This window comes from Strix uralensis, chromosome 13 (genome assembly GCF_047716275.1).
Source record: "Strix uralensis isolate ZFMK-TIS-50842 chromosome 13, bStrUra1, whole genome shotgun sequence".
NCBI lineage: Eukaryota > Metazoa > Chordata > Aves > Strigiformes > Strigidae > Strix > Strix uralensis.
The window spans coordinates 11,326,032-11,353,607 of NC_133984.1; the positions used below are offsets into that span (position 1 = coordinate 11,326,032).

The 27,576-nt window shown below is 48.2% G+C and overlaps 2 protein-coding genes across 10 annotated transcripts in view; one reads left to right on the forward strand and one right to left on the reverse strand.

The window, feature by feature from the left end:
- ZMYM3 (zinc finger MYM-type containing 3) overlaps positions 1-10,446 on the reverse strand; it is a 36,209-nt gene extending 25,763 nt beyond the window's left edge. For 2 of the 6 annotated variants that reach the window (XM_074882865.1, XM_074882860.1), the window contains exon 1: positions 9,172-9,270. The gene's annotated coding sequence lies outside the window, so the exon portion shown is untranslated. Of the gene's footprint in view, positions 1-7,193; positions 7,795-8,590; positions 9,012-9,171; positions 9,271-10,069; positions 10,159-10,395 lie in introns of those variants that run through there. The other 4 variants (XM_074882863.1, XM_074882861.1, XM_074882862.1 and 1 more) reach the window with 4 other exon arrangements.
- A 362-nt stretch (positions 10,447-10,808) lies between these two features.
- On the forward strand, positions 10,809-26,652 carry NONO (non-POU domain containing octamer binding). Of its 4 annotated transcripts, none has more exons than XM_074882867.1 (11): positions 10,809-10,950; positions 11,220-11,394; positions 13,938-14,158; positions 15,183-15,484; positions 17,628-17,723; positions 18,783-18,979; positions 19,257-19,341; positions 20,457-20,559; positions 22,524-22,566; positions 23,210-23,319; positions 25,597-26,652. In XM_074882867.1, exons 2-11 carry the CDS (start codon positions 11,229-11,231, stop codon positions 25,732-25,734), a joined length of 1,461 nt encoding a protein of 486 aa, XP_074738968.1. In that variant the 5' UTR covers positions 10,809-10,950; positions 11,220-11,228; the 3' UTR covers positions 25,735-26,652. The 4 variants fall into 4 exon arrangements, with proteins under 4 accessions (XP_074738968.1, XP_074738969.1, XP_074738970.1 ...); XM_074882868.1 differs by having other exon boundaries at positions 13,965-14,158; XM_074882869.1 differs by having other exon boundaries at positions 10,810-10,950; positions 11,220-11,349.
- Positions 26,653-27,576: the final 924 nt, after the last annotated feature.

A 27,576-nucleotide genomic window follows, 5' to 3' on the forward strand; every position in this document is an offset into this window, starting at 1 on the left:
TGCAGGGCACAGACAGCACACTTGCACAGGAAGATGTGATGCTGACTGCTAACATCACAGGAACAAAGTTACAGCCCAACTCCTCATGGTCGAAATTATCATAAGACTGAAAGGGCAAGACTTTGAGATGGGGCAAATGAGCATTTATATCAATGAATTATACCCCCCCAAAGAGATAATAATTGACAAAGCTGACAAAGGAAAAGGAGATGGAGCTGGAGTCTACAAGTGGTAAAACAGAGTAAGACGTGAAGTAGCCTCATGTCCCCAAAACAGGCTGTATGTAGACACTACAAGGAAGGCACTAGAATCAAAAGATGTGGCACCAACTTATCCCCCCCCATAAGAGTCATTTTAATTCTAAATTTGGAACTGTTTTATGCCCTGAAGCAGAAGATTCAGTATTCCTGTCTATTGGGTCTTACTATGGGCATAACTCATTGGTACCAATGAAGGAGGAAGCCTGAAATAATTTCACTGGTGATGGCTGATTAATTCTTTCTTTATATCCTTCCCTCTGAAAGGACAACCAAGTCTCACTCACAAATGGCTTACTCAGTACTAAATAGGACACATTTGGACAGAGAATGTACCCAATTTCTGAAACTCATTTAAGCAGGAGTTTAGGGAATCATACCCTACAGCTGGAGTTCAAAGTCTTCAGAGGTGCCCAGCAAGTTTCACCACTAAAGATTTTGGTGATTCCGTTCACTTTCTTTAGTTATAGAGGAGACAAAGCTTCTAGAATGAGACAATTCCAGAGCAATACAGGGTCTAAGACATGTTTTAGGGTGGCTACAAAAAGAAGAACAAAGTGAGATAGAAATAAAGACATCTGAAATAAAGGTCCTAAGGATCTGAAGCCGATGAGAACCCTCCCAAGATGATAAACACATTTTTTCTGCTGCTCAGAATACAAACAATGCCTCCTTCTCAAAAATGTTCCACACCCAGATTTCCAGACAGACAGCAGTCCTTACAACAATAAGCAGCAGAAAGGTTAAGCCACCCAGATGAATAAGAAAAGTTTATTTATAGGTGTACTTAACAGGACTAACACACTCCTCAAATTCACCTTCAGACACTTTGCACAAGTCTGCAATGAACCACAGAGGTGATACTCCTACACTATTTGCCACTTTCAGCTGGCCTAGTCTTTGCTTGGTAGAAATAGACCCTGGGAACAATTTTGGAGCATAAGAAATCCATTTCAGCACTCCCTCCCAGAGGATAATGCAAGCAACAATTAGTCTATGAACTTGTCATGTTACTCATGTGCTCTACAAATATCTGTTTTCAATAGTGTATACCTTAACGCTGCTTTCAAGCTTTGGGCGCAAGAGCATTACGATGCAAGACAAGACTCTGACAAACTTAATGGTGATAACATTGACCAACAAAACAGTCTTAAAGAGAACAAGTATTCTGCGGATTAAGTCAACTCCAAACTATTGGTATGCAGTTGGGACAGATAATGCAGACCTTTCTGCAGGCCCGAGAGTCTGCAGTAAGACCACTCACTCGCACGTTCTGTTTGGAAGCACAGCGCTTGCCCTGTGTGTTCAAGGTCCTGTCCACTTGCATCAGCTCTGTCCAAATCCCCCCGACAGAATAGCTCACAAGTTCTGGCAAAAGACCCAAAACTTCTTCTTAGGATGTGCAAAGCTAAGGACTGCTGCGGTCAGTCAAAAAAGAAAGACTATGTATTTGAATATCCTGTTCCTAGTCACACTGAGAATGGATACCTGGAGAGACAGTACAAGAAATATAACTAACAGGATGTTCCTCTTCAGCACATCCTCCAATCAAGCGGCAATCAGCTGCTCAAGAACTGCTTGGCTTGAGTTGCACTGAGACTGTCGTTGTTAAGACTGCCTAATCCCCCTTTGAACCAATTATAGTTTGGGCCTCCAAAAATTCCAGTGGCAATACGTTCTGCAGCCTAACATTCAGTTTTTAAAAGTATTTTCCTTTTGTTTACTTTAAACCTGCTGCAGCAGAACTCCGTGACAAGGCAATACAGAGCAGATGAGTGCTGACTTTTGATGTTATTTATAAGAATCTGGAAAAGCTGATGGAGTTAGAGTTGAGGCTGGACCCAAGTTGGTGATGCTGACAAGCAGTTTGAGTGGGAAAGCAAGCAACGTCCCTGTCCATCACTGCAATTCTGTTTCCCTGACAATTAAGTCTTTACAGTGGCTTTCAACTGCCAGCTGATGAGGACGTAGAGGGCAGCCCCCAGGATGGGAGAAAATGATGTTTTCCAGCTCCATGGGTTGTTCTGAAGTCAAACTCAACCTGAGGGAATCAGAGCTACCCAGCTACAGCAGGGTAAGAAACACTACTACTTCTGTTCGCCCCGGGCACTCAGATTCCTCTGGGCTTTCTGCTGAGCTTCACAGTGAGTTAAGCTGCCAACTGAACGTGCACTTTATCTCTGGTCAAGTCTCTTCTCCCTTTCTCCAAAAGAAGAAAAATAGCTTATTGTTTCTGGCAGATGCTGAAATGATCACCAGAAGTCATCATCTTTTTTATTCCAGGACCATCTAATGCACAGCTCAGTCTCTGGGCTCTGGTCACTGGTCTGCTTGAAATCTTCCTCTTTTCCAACCACATACCTGGCAGTGAGGAGAGTACGCTGGAACATGACTCGAACAAACAAAGTGGAGGCAGTGTGCTGAAATTCTGCAGATATGACTGCTCTACTGGACATTTGGAAACTCCTTACTTAGGATACCACACTGTCCTCCCTGGAGTATTCAGTAACAGATATTCCTGAGAAGATCAAGTTCAAGGAGCAAAGTCCCTGGACAACAGTCTGAAACAGAGTGCTTCCCAGGTATCATGAAAGAGTTTTCAAAGAAGTGATAGGATGGCTGAGGGTCCTCCCCGAGCACACAGAACTGGCACAGAACGTAACACTGACCATCAAATCCAACACAGGTGACTACCAGACCTGACCTGCGCTTTCTGCCAAAGAGGGGGCACATGGATCTCCTCTCAGACCTGGAAGCTCAGAGTGACACATCTCTGCCAGGACACTCAAGTACACCAAGTGACTGCCTGGGACTTTATCAAGTTTATTAAAGACATCAGTGGTGCTGTAACTGCACAGATCTTCCACATCTCAGTGTCCTCAGATAACTATTAGCAGGGGAATATGTGGTCTACCTACAAAAATGAGCAGCTACCACCAAACATTTAATTAAAATCAGACAGGAAGAAAAAAATACTGTTGATACTCCCTCACGATGAAGTGAATACCTTCAGAAATCTCTACTACCCACGAAAGAGCACAGCCACACGGTTACTGCTTTCCCCTAGCAAAGGAACAGCAACTGCTTGGGTACCTGTCCTAGACTTTTGTTCATGGATATGGATGCAAGACTTTTGAAGGCTCAAGGATTTATCTTTTTTGCTATTAGAGATCATTTGAAATATGAAAAGCATTAACTAATGACTAGAAAAATTAAGGCACTTAAATCAACATTCAGCTAATTCCTACCTATGAGTTTTCTAAGACCTGAGCAGAGCTCTGGAGGAAGTTCCTATTTTTTGTGCCAAATTTTAGAATAAACAGTAACACCCAACCTAGTATTTCTCAACAAAACAGTCGATACACAATCAATAAAACATTAAGAAAATAATATAATGTCCTACCAGCGTGGTTTCAGTCAACAGATCTTCATTAACAATATTATACCTTGAGTGACAAATATGGCAAAAGCCAACTTCATTGCTGTGACTTATTTGAGTTTATGTGGGCAGTTGATACCTTTCCAGATTCAACCACTGCAAACATTTATTACAGATTGGTTAACTCATTTTAAAGCAAATGAATTTATGAAGAATCACCAGTAAACCAAGCACACTGCTAAGGACCAGGTTTCAGTCCAGCCAAAATTCTCCAGAAAGGAACAGAAAGGATTTTGTTATTCACTAGTGGTTTTGGAGAGGCAGCGCTCTGAGCTCCCACCTGGTAGCCCAAATTCCACCTTCAAAGAGCACAAAGCCCGTTGGTGACATTCAGTACAGTGCTGCTTGCACACAGTACCACATTAGACCATTACTGGCTTCTTCATGACAGATAGTGGAATTGCTGAGATGTTTCAAATTAAAAAAAAATCTGACACAATAATGCAAGAATCCCGCTGCTTTAAGAATCAACCATGGTTCAGAAAACACCTTCCAGTGATAAGCCTCTTTTGTTCGTTGAAAAGAAATGGGGAGACATGACCCATCTCAAAAAAAAACACAAGGTAAGAAGATCTACAGCAGAGGACTCTTCAGAGATCCAGACAAATGCACACAAGGACTCAAAATCTGGAAGTCAAAGTTGGACAAATCCAAAACCAGCTATTTCCAGATTAACACTATAGATGATTACTTAAATAACTGACCCAGGGATATGTAAACCCTCTGTGACTTGGAGATTTCACAACAGCATTCAGTGATTCTCTCTGAGTCAGCTACAGCTACTGCAGATGTCACTGGTCACGTTCTTCAGCTTGTGCTTTGCAGGCAGAGCTTGGTGAACAGTTCTCATCACCAAACCTATTACTGGTTCTCTCAGAGTGCAAACAGCAGTAGTGACTAGAACTGTCACGTGTGACTAGAACTGTCCACACAACAGGAACTGGTAGACGGAGAAGAGAAGGGTCTTCCCAGAACATCACCAGCAGCCTCAAGGCTCCAGCAATGGTTTTTCTAACAGTCCTAAAGCCAGGAGGTACCAAGACCATGCTAAATTTTTCTACAGCAGGAGCACTAGGTTAGGGTGCAGGCCTCAAACTTACTACAGCAGTCACCCAGAATCAAGAAAGCCTGAACCCTCCAACACAGAGCAGATGGTGCTGCAAAACACCTGTTAATACCTCAAAGGCAGGAATGACCAAACTAGATGTTGAGCTTGCATTCCAGAAACTTCATCTCAGCTTCAAGAAAGTGCAAGAGGAAGGACAAATTTCAGAAATCTTCTTGCAGAATTGTCTGGAATTAGGTTTACCAGGAGACTCCCTGCAACACTTCAAAGGTACTTGGCAAAATTCCTTGGATCTCAGCATTATTTGCTGCTGGCACAACACCTCTGTACTGGTAGTAAACTCTAAGACAACCAACAGGAGCAAGCTCATCCATCCAGAATGCCATCCTGGCAGCAGTTTGAAACTGACTGGATACTCTCATACCCTTTTGTAAGACCAGGATCCCTCCAAGCACTAAGTGCCAAGGCTTTGCAACAGAGAAAGGAGCAACAAGTCTAGGTACACTAACACAACTTGCTTTGTTTACACATGTTAAGACAGAGGTCTTAGCAGCAAGGCCTGGTGTCTGGAGAGCAATTCTGCTTCAAGAACCAACTCCACTCAGAGATCAAGTCAGAGAGAAAACTCTCCTGCTGCTTGTACAGCTTTGTGTCTACAGCATGAATAAGCAACATTTCTTCCAAGGCTCACCACTCACCACGTATCAACATCTGATAGAATAGTGTTATACAGAGGGGACATGGAGGGGGGTAAAATAGTTTTGGGAGCACTATCTGAAGCACAACAAAAAAGCATGGAGGTGCATGGCATGCTCGAGCAGCATCTGTTGAAACTGCCCTAATGATATTAAGACACGGGTTAAAAGACAGAAATAGACAGTAGACCTGGAAGTGATCAAAAAAATATGTTCCCCAGGTCTCTACCTGTTGCCAAAATGCTTCAGGAGGATGTCAGGCCACCTAACACAAAGTCCTGGAGACCTCCCCCAAGCAGCCACAGCCAGCTGGAGAGGAAAGGTGCAGTCACAGCAGGTGACTCTCCGAAGGAGAGTGCTGTAGCCTGGGAACAGGCCATGGACTCCCCAACCCTGGAGGTCCTCAGAACAAAACTGGACAAAGTCCTGAACAACGCGGTCTCATGTCATGCTGTGAGCAGGAGGTCAGTTGGACTAGAGACTTCCAGATAGCCCTTCCAACCTAAATCTGCAGTTCTTTGAATAAACATCACTGCACAGGGAAGAGAGAGAAGACAACAGGGCAGAGCCTCAGGGAGGATATATCTTTGAGGGCAAAACATCTAATTTTCCTTAAGTGGTCTTAGAGCCAGAATACTGGAAGCGCAAGGTGAGCAGTCTCCTCAGCCTCACTGACAGTCCCAGATCCCCCTGCAAGGTGCCTGCCGTCAGGTTCCTGAAAAGGCATTTAAGTGTTGGGATGCTTCACTGCACATGCAGCTGTACAAACTGGCCTCGGGTAATGCTGGGTTGAACAGACCAGTGTCTCACCCAGCCTAGCGACTGACTCCTTTCTCCTTACACTGCTGAGGGCTGAGCCAGCAGAGCAGGCTTACGGGAAGTGGCCAGAAGACACTACCAGAGCCCACAGCCAGCGGGACTGGTGAAGATGGTCTCAAGCACTGCCCTTTCCTGACCTGTGCTGCCAGCAGAGGAAGAAGTCAACGCTTAAAACACTCTACCAAGATTAAAACCCAATTCCAGTGAAATCCTGCTAGCATGGCCTTCGCTAAGCTAACAAATTCATTGTCACAGTTGTAGCCTATTCCGTATTTCCCTTGGATTGCTTTTACCATAACCCTTCTGCACTAGAGGCTTCTGCTGGCACACCTGTGTCCATGAGGGTCACGCATCCCAGCATCACTGACCATAAAGCATCCGTAAAAGAAATAACACAAGGGGCTTTGCTCCCAAAGTAAGGCCATGGGCTCAGCCTCAGCCCCTTGCTCTGGCTGTCAGAGCTGTGGAGGAATCTGGTGTGACTTACTGTCATCCTCCAAAGCAAGGGCACTTGCAGTAAGGAGGATGTAAGCAGGTATGGAGAGAAACAGAGATTGTGCAAATATGCATGCTGGGGCTGTAAGCTGCAGGTTGGCCATTACAGGCAGCAGCTCTGTAGGCTGTGGCTATTCCTTTAGTAAAGCTGGGTTGGCAATAACGACAGAGCTACACTCTTATCACCAGCTTTGATCCCAGGACAGGCAGGGTTAGGCAAGAAAATGCAGATTAAACATTTTCTTGGGGAATGCAGCAGCAGTGAGAGGGAGAGAAGTTACAGCCTAGAACAAGAGCCATAGCTGAAGCACAGCAGGAGGAGAAAGGAAGAGCACAAACAAAGCAGCTCTCATCCTCATCAGAAGGAGACTCCAGGAACCCTTACCCAGCACTCAGCTGAGCATCCTATCCCCGACCATCACCTGACACAGCCCATGTCCAGTGCTGCCCCTGCCCACACAAGCATGTCTGACTGCCAGAGCCTTTTCCGGTGCCAGGCACACGCCACAGCCAGCTCCCAGCCTCGCCGGTGCATACCCTCCCGTCTGGGGCCAGTCCTGCCTCTACCTCTGCAAACCACACAGGAGGTACTGATGCTCCCAGGACACCTCGCTGGCCACGGCCACGCTGCTCACACGCAGCCCGGCTTGGCAAGGCTTCGGCAGATCGGGGCTTTGCCCCTCTTCAGCGGCACAAGGCAGCTTCAGCCCCATGGGGCTGCACCTTTCTCTCGCAGGGCCTGATCCTTGAGAGCAGCGCATGGTGTCCAGGGACCCACACACACACTCCAGGCCTCAGGGACACTCCCAAGCCCTGCCCTGGTCCAGAGCCACCCCACCCATACAGGGGGAAGGTGGACAGAACGGCCAGTTCACAGCCCAGCAGCTGCGTTTTTCGCCAGCTCCACCGACTTCGTTACTATGTGTGGTGACAACAGCATAAAGGCTGCGTCGCTCAAAGCCTCTGCCCGAGATGCAGGCAGAGGCGAGCCGAGTGTGCTGGATGCTGGGGCACGGCACCCGCTGCACCCCAAGCTGCGGGGGGGGGAGCTGGGTGCCAGGGCGAAGCCAGGACCGTTTGCGGCCACCCCACAGCAGGGACAGGCCCTGCTGGGGTGGGTGCACCAGGGGCTGGGGCAGGTCTCACGACCCACCAACCCCTGGGCCCAGCCTGTGCCCGGGCACCGTTATGTCGGGGGGGCACAGCCGGCCCCCAGCACTAGGGTGGGGGCCACCCCAGGGCCTGCCTCCCGCCCCCCGCCCCCCTTCCCCCGTGCCAACCGGGGCGGGGGCTGCACGGGGATGGGTGTCAGGTTGGGGCCTTCCCCACCATACAGGGGGGGACCCCGAGGCCTGCTCCGCCCAGCTGGGGTGGGGGTCGTACCGGGGTCTCCCCCGTCCCAACGGGGCGCGGGGGGGGGGGCGGGGCCTGTCCCGTCCCCCCCCAGCAGACACGGGGCCGGTGCCGCATCGGGGTGGGGTCCCCGGGACCCGCCCCCCGCCGCAGGGCGCCCCCAAGCGGTCGCCACGGGGGGGGGGGGGGGGGGGGGAGGGGGGGGCGAGCGGCGCCGGCCCCGCCCCCTCGCGGAGTGCTAGGCCCCGCCCCCTCCCGCCAGGCGCGCGCCCCGCCCCCCATCCTGTGGGGGGGCCCCACCCGCCCCGCCCCCCCCCGGGACCCGCGCCGCACGCGCCTCCCCCCACCCCCACCCGCGGGGCCAAGCACCGGCGCCCCACGGGCGGGCGCCCCACGCCGCGCCGCGGCCCCACCTGCACCTCCCGTGCAGCCGTAGGGAGGCGCCCGCGGCCGGCGCTGTTCGTACCTGGCTCCCCGGAGCTGCGCCGCCCGCACTACCCAGAGCCCGGATTCGGGTCGCGGCCCCTTTAAATGGAAGCGCCGCTCGGAGCCCTCAGCGCGTTGCAGCCCGAGGGGGGGCGGAGGCAGCGCCCCATTGGCTGTGCAGAACGAGGGACGCTTTCCCATTGGCTGCGGCCGAGCCTGGGCTCGCGAGACTCGCTTGCAGGCGGCGGCCTCGGAAACGCGGAGCGGAACCACGAGCCCGGGATCGGCGCAACAGCCCGGACTCCACCGGGCGGCCGGAAAACCCGGAACGGATCCGCGTGGCGGAACGGAACCGCGCGAACAGACAGCGCGGAGCCGAGCGCGGGCAGCGGCCGCACCCCAGCGGGGCACGGCGGGGCGCGGGGCGGGTGGCGTGGGCCAGAATGGGGCCCCCCCAGTGCCCGCGCGGCCACCCGCAAAGTGCGGAGCGGATCGCGCGGAGCGGGCTCGCCACCCCACTCCCCCCCCCTCCCTTTTAACCCTCTCGCTGCCGCCTCGCCCGGCCCGGGCCCCGTTGCCGCCCCGGGGGGCCCGGCCCGGCCGCGCCGCCACAGCCTCTACCTGCGCGCGGGGGGAGCCGCCCGGCCGGGTCCAGGCGCCGCCACCGCCTCCCTGGAGCTGGAGCGTCTCCCCGGGGCGGTGAGTGACAGCGCGGCTGGGCGGGGCTTCCGCGGGGGCCCGGGACACGGCACCGCCCCCGGGAGGGGCTGCCCCGGCCACCGCCCGCGCCCCGCCCCCGGCACCCCCGGGCGCACCCCCGCCCCCCCCCTCCGCGCTCCCCTCCCCCACCCAGTTCCCGCCCCCCTCCGTGCCCCCCAGGCTGCCCTCCCCCACCCGCGGCACCCCGCACACCCCCGGGCTCCCCTCCCCCAGCCGTGACAGCCCCCACCCGCTGCACCCCGCCGCGACACCCCCTCCCCCGGGCACCCCGCCCCCACGCACCCCCCCGGGAGCCCCGCCGCGTCCCCCGCACCTCCCCCGCCCAGGCCTGTGTGTGTGTGTGTCCCCTCGGGGGCTCGGGCCCCCCTCAGCCCGGAGGAGCCCCATTCCCCCTCGGCCGCCCCACTGCCCCGCCAGGCTCCTCCATCCGCCCCCCCGGGAACCAGCCCCCTCCCCGCCTGCTTTTTTGTCTCCCCGCGGGGAAGACGGGGGCGGGGGGGGGAAGCGTGGGCTGAGCCTCGCGGGGGGGGGGGGGGGCCACACCGGGGTGCGCAGCGCTGGGGCCGAGAGGAGCCACCGGGGCGACCTCCCGCGCTCCGGGGAGGGGAGAGGCGGGTTTACGGCGAACCGGCCACACCGCCGGCTGCTCCCCGCCCCGGGAGGGCTGCGAGCCGCCGCGGGGCTCCCGCACCCGGGGAGCGGGCTGGCCACGGGCTCACAACACCCCTCCCCGTTACGTGCGACGGGACACGGAGGGAAACGGGGAGGTTTTATTGAAAGGCGGTGAAATCAAGCTCACCGGAGGTAGTTAACGACCACGCTCCCGCGGGCGTCGGACCGTTCCCGGCACTCTGCAGCCGCCGGGGGCAGGGCACGGCAGGACCCTCCCTACCCCCGCAGGCCGGTTCCCCCGCCGAGCCGGCTGCCTTCCCGCAGCGGGGCAGCACCGCTCGGACCGAGCGGGCTGGCGGGGCGACGGGACCGTGATCCGGAGGAGGCGAGGGGGGCACCCGCGGCTGGACGGGGAAGGGAGCGGGGCACGGGGCTGGCGCTCGCCCTCGGTGCCTTGAGGAGACCCAAGCGACGCACCGGCTCCCCTGGCGCTGCCCGGGCTCCGGTACTTACGGGCCGTAACGGAGAGTCACAGCGGGAGCGGGGAAGCCGCCCCTGGCACACAGGAAGGAAAGGGCGGGCGGGCTGGGGGGGGGGGGGCCGACACGACACGACACACACTGCGCGTAAGAAGCGCGGGCTGAGCGCGCAGCGCAGCACGCACCCGGTGCCTGCTGCTGTCTCTTTAAAGCCAGCAGCCCCCGCCGCGCCTGCGCGTCCCCCTCCATCTCACTGCGCCTGCGCGGCGCGCTCCGGTGGCTCGTTAGGATCCTTTGTCCCTCGTTCGCTTCTCACCCGAACTTGATGCCCGCGGAGATGATTGGCAGCCAATCGGCTCCGCGCGGAGGGCTGCTGGGGCAGCTAGTCCCGCCTCGCCGCGGCCGGGCTGTGAGTGGCGTTTGAGCATGGCCAGTGGCGGCGCGAAGCTGGAGTCTGGGAGGCCAATGGGAGCGCGGGTGGCGGGCGCTTGGATAGGCTGCGCGAGTTCCGGCCGCGCGCGCGCTGCTCTCCGGGCTGCTGCGGGGTGAGGAGGCCGCGATTCGCCTCGACGCCGGCGTCCGCCGTCAGGTGAGGCCGCGACGGTGGCCGGAGCGCGGCTCGGCTCCGCTCCGCCGCAGGGCGGGCGCTCCCGGGCGGCCGCCGCCGCTGGGGCCCTGCCGGGGCCCGCCGCGGCCTGTGCGCCCCGCCCCGCCGCTGCACGCGGCCGCTTTGGCGGGCGGGCGGGCCCCGGTGAGGCGGGGCCGGGGGCGGTGGGAGCTTCCCGGGGGCTGGGGCCCGCGGCCGGGAGCCCGGCGTCGAGCTGCGGGCCGCGGCCGACCGGACGTGTCTGCCCTTAGGTGGGGAAGATGCAGGGCAACAAGGGCTTCAACATGGAGAAGCAGAACCACACTCCGCGGAAACAGCACCAGCACCAGCAGCACCCGCCGCCGTCCATCCCCGCCAACGGGCAGCAGGCCAACAGCCAGAGTGAGTCCCGGGCCCGCCGCGGGGGGCCGCCCGGCCCCGCTTTGGGTAGGCGTTGAGCGAGCGCCCTCGCTGCGAAGGGTAACTTCGGGTCCCCTTTAGCTGCCGGCCCATACAGGTGCAACAGGTCTTGGCGGAAACAAACAGAACCTGCTCTTTCGGTTTAAAACAATCAAAGCTCAGGTCCTTAAGCACACCGCGACTTGCAATCGCTGTCCGCCTGCAACAGTCAGGTTTTTCCATTGTTGGAGACGGTGGCGTGAATTGCAGCCGGGTTGGGTTTTGGTTTTTTTGCTCAGTCTACTTAGAGGTGCATGCTGCTCGCGTAGGTTTGACTGGGATTTGTTTGTAAGCTTCTTGTGTTCCCGAAGCTGGGCAGTGATGTAGAGGTTGCTTCTTTTGTCTCAAATTCTCAAAGAAAGCTCACTTAAAGAGTTTAGAAGTCTCTGAACCTTTAACAGTGCTTCTGTAAGCCTTGCAAATACGAGATGGCTTGTTTCCCTTTGGCTCCGTTTCCTTTTTTCACCAACCATAACAGATGGCTTTTCAACACGGGTTTCCTTAAGTACTAGTGAAATAAAGTTGCTATCTGTAGAGATACAGTTGTAGTAAGAGCGTTATTACAGCAATCTGCAGTTACCCATTAAGACTAAATTTTTACACGGGAGGGACTGAGATCTTTTTAACTTTAGTTAATAATGTTTCAGTATTTAAGTACCAGCTGACATTTGATGTTACTGTGATCTTGAGTGTTTCCGGGTTTGTTCTTAATCGGTGTGGACTGTAGCTCTGTTACTTGGGATACAGAGGGGGTGCTTGTTCACTGAGACAATACATATTAATGGCTTTTGGGGCCTTCGCTGATCTAACTTGATAGTTTAGAAGTATGGCAGCAAGGCATTGCCATTAACATTTTCAGAGGAGGAAGTGCTTCAGCTATATTAGGATATATTTTTTTTTAAGTTTGGACACTTGGCTATGCAAAACAAAAGCGTATAGGAGTCACATACGCACTTTGCATGATTCTTCTATGTTTTTTTCTGTCAGAGTTGCAAGTTTAATTATATACACACACATGCAGAGGCTAGTAAAAAAATCCCTGCGTATTTTTATTAGGTGGCCCTGTTAAAATGGTTCCTTATCAGTTCATGGAAGATAACAGACAAGGGTGGCAGACCAGTCCATTTCCAGTCAGGTTGGAATCAATACAACACAACAACTGTATTGTGGTATTCTCGCAGGAATCAGCTTATAGTGAGTGACTGTATCTCTCATTCCTTTGAGTGGATCTACTTAAGGCAGAACAGTGATAGTGGTATAACTCTGCTGTAAGTTCCTCCTAGTGTATTCACAGGCCTTGCAGTTGATCCCCAAGTACTTCTGATAGTGTGAAGAAGTTCACAAGACAAAACATTTCACTTATGCACCCTTGCTGTGTGAAGTAGATAACTTCCTCTCAATACCCTTCTATAGATTTACTGTCAGTCTTGTTTGGTTTTTTTAGTGTTAGCCATGGAGGTGTGCTTATTCTTATGAAAGGGTTTTCCTTGCATGTCTTGCATGCATTGTCTTTGCATGAATAGCCTTTCTTGGTTAGTGCCATGCTTTGTAGCCTGAATCAAAGCCGCTCATGTTCATAATTTATCCCATACGTGTGGCCATGAAGTGTGTCCTCTGCAAAGCAAGGGAATTGCTTTCTATAGGACACCGAGCCATGCTGTGGGAAAGTTCTGTATACGTTCAAGAAAATGGGACACAGGAAGGTAAAGTGATGATAAAGCCACCCCTGTGTCTGGCGTATAGCAGAGCTTCCAGGATTGTGCTGGACTCTTGCTGAATTAAGGGTTAAAGATTGTATATGCATGTGGGGATTTGAGAATGTTCCTAGAATTTGTCCTGTTTATTGGTGTTAGATCTAGCATTACTTACTGAATATAGATTTTTTTGTAATGAACTTAATAATTTTTCTGAGGTCTCATCTATATGGCTGGTTTTGGGGTGCTTTTTTTTCCCCCCCCACTATTTTCACCATTCCAGCCTTCTCTTCAGCTTGGAACCCCAGACTCTAGAACCCAAATCCCATCTCATAACCCATAAACCCATAGAATGACAGCTATCTCAAATGTTACCTGTCTGGGCAAAATTTCCCTCATTTGTGTATTTTTCTAGACATCTGGGGTAGGTTTTTTTGAGTAAAAATCTGGTTGCTGGCCAAACTGTGGCTTTTCTATAATTATTCAGGTTGTAATAGCAAAATCCTGTATTGTAACTACAGTTGATTTTGTTGCAGGCCAATCACCTTGAGTCGATCTCCAAAAGTTGAGTGAAATTTCTCATGTCATTTGAAGCTGCAATGATCTTCTTTTCTCCAGGTCTAGACTACCTTTCACTTGTGTTAATGAGCACTGAGGTCCAAGCACGTGTTTTCTTTAAAAAGATTATGGGCCCATTCTGAAATAAAATCCCCTTGTTGCTGTAGAGATGGCTGGAGGGGTTTGAGACCAAAGTGAATGGGTGGTGTTACCTATATTGTCCTATGTCTCTGTGTTCACTGTGATGAAACCTAATAGAATTTATCCCCCCAACTGTAGAGCAGCTGTGTACCTTATTCCCCTCAGATGAAGGCCTGACTATTGATCTGAAGAATTTCCGGAAACCTGGTGAAAAGACCTTCACCCAAAGAAGCCGCCTGTTTGTGGGGAATCTGCCCCCAGATATTACAGAGGAAGAAATGAGAAAGTTATTTGAGAAGTATGGCAAGGCAGGTGAAGTCTTCATACACAAGGACAAAGGCTTTGGCTTTATCAGGCTGGTGAGTGACTTGCTACCTTTGGGGTGTTTTTGTGGCAATGACTCACACTGGAGGAGTATCGCTAATTGAAAGTAGTAGATGTTCAGATATCTCGCTAATTAAGCCTGCTGCTGATTTTAGTAACCTACAAGTGGTTTGTCTAGAGCTTGTTACGAGAAGGAATGTGAATTCAGGCAGTTTGTGGTAGAAATTGAGATGTGATAAAATTATTCTGAAGTCAGTTGGTAGAAAACATAAAGAAAACATGAACGTGATGCTGTTATAGACAAAGTGGACTTCCATTTTCTGGAAGGGTGTGAACATGGAATTTCTACGAACATAGGTTGCCATGCAGTATTACTGTAGTGGTGAATGCCCTTGAGGTAGCGGATCTCTAGATGATCACGTTGAAGTGTGCCTAGGAGGGAGGTAGCTACCAACATGGCGTAATAGTTCTAGACTTTACTAGGTCGTATACTACCTTTCTGAAAGCCCCAAGGTGAGCATGAGGTTCCCACACCAAAGTCTGGGGTGCTTTGCTGTAGTGTAGCTGCTTGGTAGTGACTTAAATGAGTGGAAAGGTGTGAATCTGGCATAGGATGTCTTCCATGGATTGTCATACAATCAACATTTCCTTTTATAGTTACCAGACTTGGCTAGTTGAATTTTTTTTTGATGTATGTATTTTAAAAAAACAAGAGGCATGCTTTGTAGACTTAATATAATTGTGTCTGATAGATAATAATCATTTAAACTGTTTGCTTAGTTTCATACTGGCTGTTGGATTAAGCTTATGTCTGATACATTTTCTTCCGCCCCCCCCGCCCCCAACTCTGTACATGCCTATTCAGTTAGAGTCATTGATAACAGAGAATAGCTACAGTTTGGTAGGACATGTTTTACCACGCTATGGGGAGGGTTATTTGTTCTTCTCTGTGAAGTAACTTGTTCAGGGAAAATAGGCTTGTGACTCTGTTGTGACTGTGACTGGCTGATTCTGTACTGCATTGAGAGTTTTAATGATAACTTTTTTTTTTATCTTCAGGAAACTCGCACTCTGGCAGAGATTGCAAAGGTGGAACTAGACAACATGCCTCTACGTGGGAAGCAACTAAGAGTGCGTTTTGCATGCCACAGCGCATCGCTGACAGTCAGGAACCTGCCTCAGTTTGTGTCCAATGAGCTCCTGGAGGAAGCCTTCTCAGTGTTCGGCCAGGTGGAAAGGGCTGTGGTTATTGTGGATGACAGAGGACGATCCTCTGGGAAAGGCATTGTGGAGTTCTCAGGGAAGCCTGCTGCTAGGAAAGCCCTGGATAGATGTAGTGATGGGTCTTTCCTGCTAACTACGTAAGTGTGGAGGGTGAGAAGTGCTGTACTGGCATGGGTGCAGGTTGATGGTGGCACTGGCTTGTGAGCAATGTTTCTTAACGCCAGAGTGGGACAGATGAGATATGGGGCAGTGGTAGGTGATTTGTCCAGGGAGAACTTTACTTAGCTTTGTTCCAACAAGAGTGAGTCTGTGCTGAAACTCAGGTCTGAAAACTTTCTTCTGGGAAGCTGCTAGTGGGGTAAGTGCATAAAACTTCCCAGTAAGCCCTTCTTCAATAAAGCCTTCTTAGGGCAATTAAAGCAGCCCTTAGGAAACGGGAGCTATTTCAGAGACCATATCATTTGGTGGAAACGAAGCTCAAGTCTGTTAATTGTGCACTCTGGGTCGCTTCAGAGGCGAGTCTTGGGACTAAACAGCATGCGCTGCCGGGGTGGAATGCTGATCCACCACTGCGGGCAGGGGATCTGTTGGAGAAGCTGGTCAGATAGATTGGATTGTCTGGAGCGTTCACCGTAATAAACTGTTTTCCTTGTTGCCTTCTACTCAAGCACAAAGCATGTCCTTGCATAATTATGTGAACTTGCTCAAGTAAATGACTAATTTTAGATGCATTCCACAGAGCATGGCTTGTTGCTCTAACTATTAAGAGGGAACAGTTTTTGATCTCTTACAAAATATACAGGAATTTTTATTTCTCTGTATGCACCTAGAATTTGTGAATAGAGTATTTCCTGAAATTGGGGCTATAATCCTAATTTCTAAAGTAATTTTATAAGCTTTGTGCTTCTCACTTCTCTCCTTTTCCTGGAGACCTGTGTGTGGCACACAGCCCTACACAAGCATGTTCAGTTTCAAAAAGCAGTTGTTTTGGTTTTTTTAATATCTCTTTTCTCCCTGAGACTCTTTGGTGATAACCATCATAGCGTGTAGTACTCTGCAGTAGAATTGCCATTGGGGAGCTTTTGATGATTCAGAAGTCTATATCCTGAAAGAACCATGAAAACAAATTTTTAAAAGTGAGCGTGCAAAACTAATCGCTATTAGTGTGTAACTGAGAACACCTGAGGGTAACATTGAATTTTTTTGTAGCTATCCGTGCATTAGATTCTGATATCTAGGACAGCAAAGCACTATGTTGCTTATTTCTAGTTATGGTTTGGGTTTGATTATATTAGTTCTGGTTTGTCCTAGTTCATGACAATAACAGCTAGATAAACTGGTTGGAATTGGTTCACGCTGGAAAATAAGACTTAATAATGGAATATGTCACATTGAAATGAAAAGCTTCAGCTGAGGAGAGAGGTTTTAGTCTCATATCCGGCCTTCCTGCTGGAGTCTGGGCACCGCTTGCATAGCGTGATCGTTTCTCTTCCATTTCCCCAGCTCTGGCAAATGGGCTTGAGGAGCTAACAAGAAACTGCAGTGCTGCTTTGTGCTGAGGATGAGCAGCATTAGTGCTGTGGTGGGAAGCTAACTCAGAGACAGGGGACACTTCTGTTTAATACTTTCTTCTGCACGGAGAAACCAGGAGGACAGAAGCACACATGTGCAGTGTCTGTGTTGTGAAAGTGGATTTCTTAGGGGGAAATTCAGACAGGGCCCAACAGGCTTGTAGAGCACTGCTGCTTGGCAATAATGGCACGTGGGAGTCTCACCAGGAGAGTAGGACTGAATGGTACAGCCAGAAACCCCAGTGAGGAGCAGTGTAGTTACTCTTTGCTTTAGGCAGCAATAAAAAGGGACACAAGGACTCATGCAGCCCATGGTTGGCCGTGTGGCAAGGGAGGAAAGGGGGAAAAAAACCCCAGACTGTAGCGACTACAAGACTTCATGCTGAGTAGATCCTCCTGGAGGATGTCAGGTTCCAGTTAAGCTGTTAATTTGAACCAGTAACTGCAAGTATTCTTCTTTCAGTACAGTTTTGGTTCGGATTCAACAAGGATTCTAATTAATGGTTCGGCTCCGATTCTAGAAAGAGAAAAAAAAAAAAGTGTTCGACATGATTTCTGGTTTCACTTTGGTTGAGATCCCCAACTGCTCTGAATTTCTTTGAGCAGTGCTAAAAACCCGTATTTTGTAAGTTCGAGCACAATACACATGTTTTCCTACACTGTAAGCTCATTCTTGAATTTTCTTGAAAGCACCTCCTTTTCTTTACAGATTCCCTCGGCCCGTCACTGTTGAGCCCATGGATCAGTATGATGATGAAGAGGGACTACCAGAGAAACTAGTCATCAAAAACCAGCAATATCACAAGTATGTGCCTGCCACGTGATGAGACTACCTGTGGACTAGGACATTGACTAGTGCCTCAGTCTTAGGAGGGTGGCTCATCAGTGCTACTAAAGGTCCTCTTTTTTTCTGTAAACATGACCTGACTCTGGAAAGAGACTTGCATACACTGTTCTCTTGCCATGGTTAGCAGAAAGAAAGCAGTGGTTTTGGATCCGCACTGCTGGATAAGACTGGCAGCCTCTGCGTATTTTTCATAAGTCCGTTTGAGTTGTTGGAATAAAAAATTGTGTCAGTTTGAGATAAGGTGAGATCCCCTTGCTCAGGTGAGAAACTGAAGCAAAGGCTTAAGTTACTTGCTCTAAGTATTACAGAAAGTCTGTAGAGGAAGCAGACTTGAACCCACAGTGAAAATTTAAGGAATGATGTGAATAGCATTAGGAGATTGTAGAGCTATCCAGGTATAAGGCCGTGGTCTTTGAAGGCTTCCCCTTGTAAGTAGCTGTCATGTGATCCAACCGGGAATTAGTAAACCACGTGAGCTCATGAATTTTTCAAGTAAGGGGGATGAGAGCTTCAGGAGCTGGGAGGCTGCATTAGGAATAGTCATTGTGCTTCGGTGCAGGGACTGCAGAAATTAATGAAATATACACATGTTTGGGCAGTGTTTGTTTCTGGAGTGGATCTGTCCATAAGATGTGCAGCAGGAGCAAAGGCTGTCTCTTTCAAGAGTATTTCTAAATGTCTTTACCCAGAATCTTTTGGTGTCTTATGAAAGCACTGTTGTTGCTTGTTATGGAGGAGGAGGACGGGACACAGTTTCCATGTATAGTTAATCCTGCAGCAGGGTTCTCCCTAAGTTTTTCCTTTCAATAAGATGGTTCCTGAGGAGCAGACAAACTGGTATCTTAGGCATAGCTATTTGTGAGAAAGTAGAAGACAAAGTCGTTCCTTATTTATTGCACTAAGAAATGCTTTTCTAACTGTTAAAAGAATCTGCCATTGCATTTAACACACAAATGTATTTTTCTTGGTTCGTCCTTGCTCTGTTGAAGCATTCACTAGCTCTTCCTTGTTTGACAGGGAGCGTGAGCAGCCTCCTCGATTTGCACAGCCTGGCAGCTTTGAGTATGAATACGCCATGCGTTGGAAGGCTCTAATAGAAATGGAGAAGCAGCAGCAAGAACAAGTAGACCGCAACATCAAGGAAGCCCGAGAGAAGCTGGAAATGGAAATGGAAGCAGCTCGCCATGAGCACCAAGTTATGCTCATGCGGCAAGGTACCAATCAGAGATCAATCAGTATCAGAGCACGGCCCTGCAGCATCCAGGGGTGGGTAGCTTAGTAGGCTGGCTGGAGCCCCCTGAGGGTGAGCCCTGGTGTAGCTGCTTGACTTACAACTGAGCATGGTAGTGGCAAATGAGTGGAGAGATGTTACTGTGTTGTTGGAGGCTCTGTTACCTTATTCTCTTGTGTGTTACGGTTCTAGTTCAGGAATTGATAAGAGGTGACATGGGAGATGAGTTTGATTGGGTTTTTTACTGTCATCTTTTACAGATTTAATGAGACGCCAGGAAGAGCTGAGGAGAATGGAGGAATTGCATAACCAAGAAGTACAAAAACGTAAACAGTTGGAACTCAGGTAAGGGCACAGGTTACAAAGTGCTGTGAATCCATAATATTATGGAATGAAACACTGCTTATGTGCACCTCATTGTTCAGTGTGACAATTAATTACTACCTAAAGTGTGGATGTTATTTTAGGCCTTTTTGTTCATAGGGAGAGTGTACAGTTGTTTTAAGATCGAAGAGTTAGGAGTTTCTTGCACTGATCACTATTTGTTTTTTTACAGTTCTGTATCTCAGTTTAACTCCTTTACTGAGGCAGTTAGAAAAATCAGAATTGGTGCAGTGATTTGGTGGCTTCAGTGCTCTGGGTTGGGAAACCTTGTTCTAGCATTTATCTGTCCATTCCAGCTCTTCCTTGTCTCAGGGTCATTTTGAGAAGCTCCAGGAAGATCTCCAGACTACTTCTGTAATAGAAGGGGCTTGAGAACTGTCTGGCTTGTATGCATTACATTGCATGTAGTCAGTGTGTATTTGGGAGCTGCCGTGTACATAGAATCATTTAGGTTGGAAAAGACCTTTAACATTGAGTCCAACCATAAACATAAGACTGCCAACTCCACCACTAAACCGCATCCCAAAGTGCCACATCTACGCTTTTAAATACCTCCAGGGATGGTGTCTCAATCCCTTCCCTGGGCAGCCTGTTCCAATGCTTGAGAACCCTTTCAGTGAAGAAATTTTTCCTAATACCCATTCTAAACCTGCCCTAGTGCAACTTGAGGCCATTTCCTCTCGTTCTATCACCTCTTACTTGAGAGAAGAGATTGACACCCACCTCGCTACAGCCTCCTTTCAGGTAGCTGTAGAGTGATAAGGTCTCCCCTCAGCCTCCTTTTCTCCAGACTAAACAACCCCAGTTCCCTCGGCCACTCCTCATGAGATACACACATGGTTGTGCTCATGTTGGGTTTTATAATGACCTCCTTAAAACTGAAAGTGTTGGAAATGTCTTGGTGCTGCGTATATGTTTCTGTTTTCATCATGAGGTATCTAATATTTTAAAGCCTCATCAAAATAATGTTCTTAAAGTTGTAGGTTTCCAAACAAGACCCATTAGGCAGCGCTGCAACACTGTGATGCAAATGGTTCGGGTAAGTTGTGCTGAGCTTCTTTGGACCTTTTTTGCAGGCAAGAGGAAGAACGCAGGCGCCGTGAGGAGGAAATGAGAAGGCAGCAAGAAGAGATGATGAGACGCCAGCAGGAAGGCTTTAAAGGGAATTTTGCTGATGCGGTATGAGTGCTTGTAACTTCCCATTACATCTGGATGCTGACATTAGATTTTTGTCCTTCCGCAGCATGGGGCTTTCTGTAACTTGCTGGTTGAGGGACCCTATATCTTTAGTGCATTCTGCCCTAAATTATTAACCCCCTCCGATCTTAATATGGTTTAGTCTGGAAAATATAAATACCTGTTTTGATTTAACCTCAACCAGCAGCTAAGCACCATGCAGCTGCTTACTCAAATCTTCCCTCCCCAGCCCTGGGGGGCTGGGGAGGAGAATTGAGAACAATTAAAACTCATGGGTTGAGATAAGAACAGTTTAATAATTGAAATAAAAATAAAATGTAATAATTGTAATGAAAAGGAAGATACAAAAAGAGAGTGAAATAAAACCTAAGAAGGACAAGTGATGCACAATGCACTTGCTCACCACCCACTGACTGATGCTCAGCCAGTCCCTGAGTGGTGATTCGTCCCTCCTGGCTCACTCCCCCTGGTTTGTATACTGGGCATGACATTATATGGGATGGAATATTGCTTTGGCCAGTTTGGATCAGCTGTCCTGGCTACATCCCCTCCCAACTTCTTGTGCCCCTCCAGCCTTCTTGCCGGCAGGGCATGAGAAGCTGAAAAAACCTTGATTTAGTATAAACACTAGCAATAAAAACATCAGTGTGTTATCAACATTATTCTCATACTGAATCCAAAACACAACGCTGTACCAGCTTCTAGGAAGAAAATTAACTCTATCCTAGCTGAAACAAGGACAGTACCCCAGTTACTGTTCCACTGCTGTTATGTAGTACCCTCACTAGCTGTCTTGCTGTTCAGAAGAACATGTGATAACTAATTTTATTCTAACAGTAACAAAGATATACTGTTCTGAAGTACTGCTGCAGAACCCTGTTATGGTCATAAACCTGACTGTATCCCTAGTCTGCAGACTGTCTTAGTCATGCTTAGCTGAAATGGTCCCAACTTGAGGCACTGCTGTAGGCATGGTAATTGCTTGCACTTAGAAGTCAGTTGGTCAAGTATTTTCTTGTAATGTAAAACGTGGTAGCCTGCTTTTTAATAGCAGTATCTCCAGTTGTATAAAAAACTGTCTTTGGGGTTTTTTTCCCTTACATTTCCAGTCCCAGCAACTTTCTATTGTGGAGATAGCTGTAGTACTATCGAGGTGGTATAATGGCATTGATGCAACTGGGTGTCTAGTGTTTCTGTATCCTGGCAAAAAATTAACCCCTAAGCAAAATAGCTAAATGTGTCAAACCAAAAGAGCCAGAACTGTGTGACTGACCTAAATGTCTGAATATTGCCCTGTGTAGCAGAATTCATGATTTCTCTAAATAATAGTGCCTTCATATGATAAGTGGTGACACTGAGACTACAGATGAAGTGAAATCTGTTCTCCAGTTCCCACTGTGGAAAAAGTAGTGCCCTCACTGAAGTGAGGAGGTGCTCCTAGCTTTGCAGCGTAGGAGATCTGTGTTATGTCCCCTGTGCTCACTTAATATAAGAAAAATTGAACTTACGAACTGATGTTTTAATGCAAGTGATCCAGTGCTGCATCTTTATGTAAGCTTGCATTCCTTTCAACAGGAAAAGCTTCTTAGCTATGCCGAGGAAGTAGCAAAACTAATTCTAGCTGGTGTGTTACTGCTGCTCAGCAGATCTTTCCATCCAGGTATCAGATATCTCTTTATGGTGCTGTTTGGTAAAATCTGCACGTGCAGCTTTGCTGCTGGATGTTTTACCATGATTGTGAAAAACAGTCTTTCAGAATGAGATCTTTTAAATAAGACCTGTTTGTTCAGCAGTTACCTGGCGAAGGTAGCTCAGATCTCTTGAAATTTACCCTGGGAATGACTTTTTTGCACAGTTTTCAGTAGTAAAACCCTGGAACTTTGTATAATTACATTTTTTAAAAAGCCTGAATTTTTGTAATTTGAAATGAGTGTCTCTTTTTCCAGAGGGAGCCACCAGACATGCGAATGGGACAGATGGGTATGGGAGGTAAGAGTATTCTGTGGCCATCTTTGTTGCTATGCATGTTCATTTCCTCCTTTACAAAATCTCTACATTTTTTGAGTAGTTTTATTTTATTGGCTTCTTATTTAGAAACTCAGTCATAGTAATCTTCCAGTTCAGTGACAGGAAGTGTTCATGTGACAGGAAACATGACAAAATTCGGGTATGAGGCAGTACTGTACATTTGTGAAAGACTCGGTTCAGTAAGCAAAAGGCTTGGTTGAAGTTGCTATCAGACCCACAGTGTGCTTCAGAAGTTTGTGCTGATACAGAAACTGGTACATGTAGTGCTAGACCTTGAGCCCAGGAAATAATCTTGATTACTGTATTTCCATGTTTTGACTATGTGATTTAGAGTTTCAGGCCACAGATATGAGAGCAAATGAAAACATGATGGGGACTTAATGGTTAATGAAGGTGGTAAGTGTTAGAGCCTGCTGTAGTTTCAGGTGATACTGGAATGCAAGATCAGTTTGTCTTGACCCAATAGGGCAAAGCTAGTTAATAGACTAGGACTCTGTCCCCAGTGTAAGCTACGGGGAGCTTACATGGTATTCTGTGGCTCTGGAGTGATGAGTAGACCCCAGTCACTGTGTCTGCCAGGACATTCTTCAGTTTTCTTTTTCAGGTACCATTGGCATGAACAATAGAGGAGCCATGGGTGGTACCAACGTCCCAGCTGCTGCACCTCCTGCAACTGGTCCTGGAGCTATGATACCTGATGGAGCCATGGGAATGGTAATGTATCTCCGTCTCCTTTTTGTGCACACCTTTTAAATGCAAATTATGTTGTTTCCATTGTTAAGCACTATGCTGCTAAAGTTGAAGCTTGTTTGTCTACTTAGACCTGTTGCTTATCTCCTGCTGAAATCTTTAGAAGTTAATCTTGTCTTGATAATAGTTGGTAATTTTCAGGAGATTGAGCAAAGTCTAGTAACTACTTACTTTGCTTCCAAGGTAGTGCTAAAACATTTGTTAGGAAGATCTTAGCAATAATATATGGTTATTTTTTTAAATTGCATAATGGGAAGCACTTTGAATGGGAGTGTTTTGAGAGTAGATTCTTGCAGGCGTAAAGGCAAGCTTTCAGGAATGTTCTGTCCATTACCAGTTTTAAAAACAATTATCTCCTATGCTCATGGGCTAAAATGAGTATGGTAATAGTGAGTATGCTAAAATGAGTTCAGCTAATTTGCTTAGGAAGTAAAGAGCACAGAATGAGTGGATGTTATGCTTATTTATTTGCCTTTTAAAATTTGTATATTGAATTTAGTTTTAAACTTTACTGCAGAGCTTTACAATAGACCATGGCCTCTGTGGCATCTGTCATTCCTCTGTGTCATACAGAGGATTGATCCTCTTACAGTGTCAGCACTTCCAGTCAGCAGCAGAAACAGCAGCAGTCATAGTCAAGTTTGTCCTGAAAGTTCATCTTCCTTCAACAGTTTATCTCAATTGGTCTAAATAAACAATTTTCCTGCAAACCTTCCTACTTAGACTTCTGGATGTATCGCGACTGCTACCTCATGGAAATTTTTTTGTCATAAAGAACAGTTTTATTTGGCTATAAGCTTTTGTACTTAAGTGGCAGGGACAGTGGCACAGCTGAGATCAAGGGAATGTGTACTATACAAGGAAATTAAGGGGGAAGATGGAGAGGGGAGGTGAGTTCAGATCAGCATGATGACATAATATCATTTAGACCAAAAAGCAATAAGCTGTTTCTCTAATGGCTAGAAATATGTATAGTCTTTTTAGAAACTATTTATGCTGACTGTGTGCTTGGTTTTGGGAGTTACTGGGCCCATGTATTCCAGCTTTTTATTCATGTAGGGAGCAGTTACTTTGCATGTTTGCTCCAGCTGCTTGGAGTGATTGTAGTGTCCTTCTCTGTGATGTGTGCTACAGGAAAGTTCATGGCTGCTCAAAATTTTTCATCTGTAGGGAAGGGAAAAAGGTAGGAGTGCTGTGTTACTGCTAGTGCCTCCCCTGCACTGCCAGCAAAGTGACCACTGAGAGTCCCTGGGACATCCCCATGGGCAATTTTACTGAAGTTTGGGTCTGTGTTCTGTAGAACCAGGCAATACCATGGAGTCATGTACAGTACTAATACCAGCTATGATGTGCATATATATCACATTACATTGTGTATATTTATACCACTGCTGTAAATCTGTGGACAAAGAATAAATGGAACCCAGGAGCCTGGTGTAAAGCAGCTCTGCTCTATGTAGTCACTTCGCCCCAGTCCAGGGTGAAGGAAGAGACAGGGGTTGTCCCCAGTACCTTCCCCAAAGGAAAGTACCATGCCCACCACGAGGGTGTCCAGGCAGTGGAGTAGGTTGCCCAGAGAGGTTGTGCAGTCTTCATCCTGGGATGTTTGCAAGACCCAACTGGATAAAGCTGTGACTAACCTAGTCTGACCTCATAGCCAACTCTGCTTTGATCAGCAGGTTGGACTAGAGACCTCCTGAGGTACCTTTCAGTCTGAATTACCCTTTGATCATGAAGGAAGAGCCTGTGCCGTAGCACTACCCCAGCTGGGAGAGGAGAGAGCCAAAGGAACAGAAATAACAGGATTCTATCAGGGCACAAGACTAGTGTTGCAGACTTATTTTGAAATTGGAGTGTTGTGTACACCTGGATTGTGACAGTGCTGTAGGATCAATATACTGTTCCTCATTTGCATTCAGTTTGGGTGAAGGAATATGGTGAAAATGTGAAGTTCTCCTTTCCCAGACTGCATTACTCACGTGCCCCACAGCAGGGCACTAGCCTGTGAGATGGTGTGGACTGTATTCCATACTCGACTATAAGTCACGTGGGGAAAGAAACTTGGTCCTGCAGTGGTCCTGTCAGTCCAGCTTTGGGGATATTTTTGGTGGGGCGAAGGTTTGTAGCAACGTCATCTGGAATTGTGGAGTCTTGGTAGAATTTGAATCAACTCAGATGGCTTTTAACTGCCCTTTTTTTCATGTTTTTCTTCCTGCCTCTTGCATTTGTCCTCGTTGCAAGACTCCACCGCCGCCTGCAGATCGTTTTGGCCAGGGTGGTGCGATGGAAGGCCTTGGAGCGATGGGAGGGAACCCACCTGCCTTCAACAGAGGAAATCCAGGGGGTGATTTTGGCCCTAACAAGCGTCGCAGATACTAACGGAATTAAGCTACCCCCCTGCACGTGCCCCAAAGAGGAAAGGAATCTAGGCAGGCCATACAGGGCTCAACTTGAGGGGTGGGGGGGGTGGGGGGGGGAAGGATACTAAAAATAGTTAATTAGGGCCTGTTTTGGTAAAGCCACTCTAGGACAAGGGGAGTGCAGTCTGACTGGTAAAGGTTTTAGAGAATTTCATGTGGTGCATTCCTATAATTTCAATGTGAAAAATGGATTCTGGGAGGCTGCCATGGTTGTTCAGTAACGGTAAAATCTGGCAAGGACCCTAATGCCTTGACCATTCCAGGTTTCCTATTTGCAGCCGGAGTCCTGAGACTAAACTAGATAAAATTGCAGTATGTCTTGGCATTTTTTTAGTGTAGTGTACCTTGCTTAAGAGCACAGGGAAGTCTCTGGAGAACTAGGGCAGCATCTGGGTACTTTGCAGCTCCCGTGATTCTGTAAATTTATATAGCTCCAAATGATCCATCATGTAGTGAATTGGGGGAGATTTTATGTTAGTTTATTTCTTTTCTTTTTTTTTTTTTTCCTAACTTGTAGTTATTCTTTTTATCTGGACCATCTGTTTCTTTAAAGTAGTTGACCGTCATGTACAGCCTGAATGGCTGGGAGGCTCTTGTTTGGATGGATTTTTTGATAACGTGTTGTATCGCTGTTTATTTTTACTGGTAGTAAAGTACAATCTATTGGATAAAGATACTGTATCTCATGCTGAAGATTTAACTGAAACAAATGTTTGTATAATCTTAACCTTGCCTGTCTTTTGTGTAGAAGTACTACAAGATTTTTCATTTAGTGTAAACTGTTTGAACACAAGCTGTAATTGTCCCACTAACAAGTTTGAGTTTGTCTAAGGAATGTTACAGGAATGCATTATTAAAGTGGATTTTAAGCCTTTTTTATCTGGTGTGTTGTTTCTTCTGTTTTTTGAATAAAAATGTGTACATATGGATTGAAGTGAATCAAGCTTCAGATTATGGTGCAAAAGCTGTTCTTGTGTAGCTCTATAAAGAGGGTGTTCAACCTCCGAGAATTTTCTAACAGTTCTCCTTGTCACAGAATGAGTTTTATTTGTGTGGTGGAACAAGACCTTCAGCATTTCAGAATACGATAAGGGAGCTCCTGATGCACCTCGGATGTGTCTGTTGTGCATGCAGAGAAGTAAGACACAAGACTTGTTCGTGGGTCACCGGGAGCGTGGAGTTCAATTTGTGTCTCGTCTTCATAGTACAGAGTTGTCTGTCTGTCTCTGCCCTGTGTGGCAGTTGCCTCTGGCTGGGGTGCAGACCTTCCTGCAGAGCTCTGAACTCCTGTGCTGGGGCAGGAAGCGGAGGATTCTTCGTAACTGTCAGTGGAAACAGTAAAGCTTTATCTTGTGTAATACATGAGGGAATCTGGAGGGACAGGAGCCTTCTGTGAGTTGTGTTCTTGCACTGAAGCTCTTGAGACTGGAGAGGGGGGAGTAGGAGGGAGCTCAGGAATTTATGTTGGAAAAGGAGGGAGAAAGAGTCACAGACTAAAAACGTAAGGAGCTGCCTTACAGACTTGTGAAATAATAGGGAAGATGAAAACATTTTCAGATGCCTGTTACCAAGGCAATAATATTAAAAAATCAGGGTTTGGTCCTGCAGGTACTCTGTAAGTAGGGAAATATGAAATAATCACTCTGCAGGTTTTATTGGTTTACTCCTGTCATCTGATGACTTATAATTAGCCCGGAATGGCATGATTGATAAGCTGTATTGAAGAGAGACTGCAGCCAATGATAGTGTGTCTTTTGCTTGTTTGGTTTTCCACATTTGACATCATCAGCACTAGTAGCTG

What these genes read in the sequence shown, in the direction of transcription:
- NONO (XM_074882867.1), top strand. Translation starts at nt 11,229, where the DNA reads ATGCAGGGCAACAAGGGCTTCAACATGGAGAAGCAGAACCACACTCCG. An exon ending in AAAAACCAGCAATATCACAA is followed by an intron (nt 17,724 to 18,782) that starts GTATGTGCCTGC and finishes CTTGTTTGACAG; the next exon opens with GGAGCGTGAGCAGCCTCCTC. An exon ending in GGGACAGATGGGTATGGGAG is followed by an intron (nt 22,567 to 23,209) that starts GTAAGAGTATTC and finishes TTTCTTTTTCAG; the next exon opens with GTACCATTGGCATGAACAAT.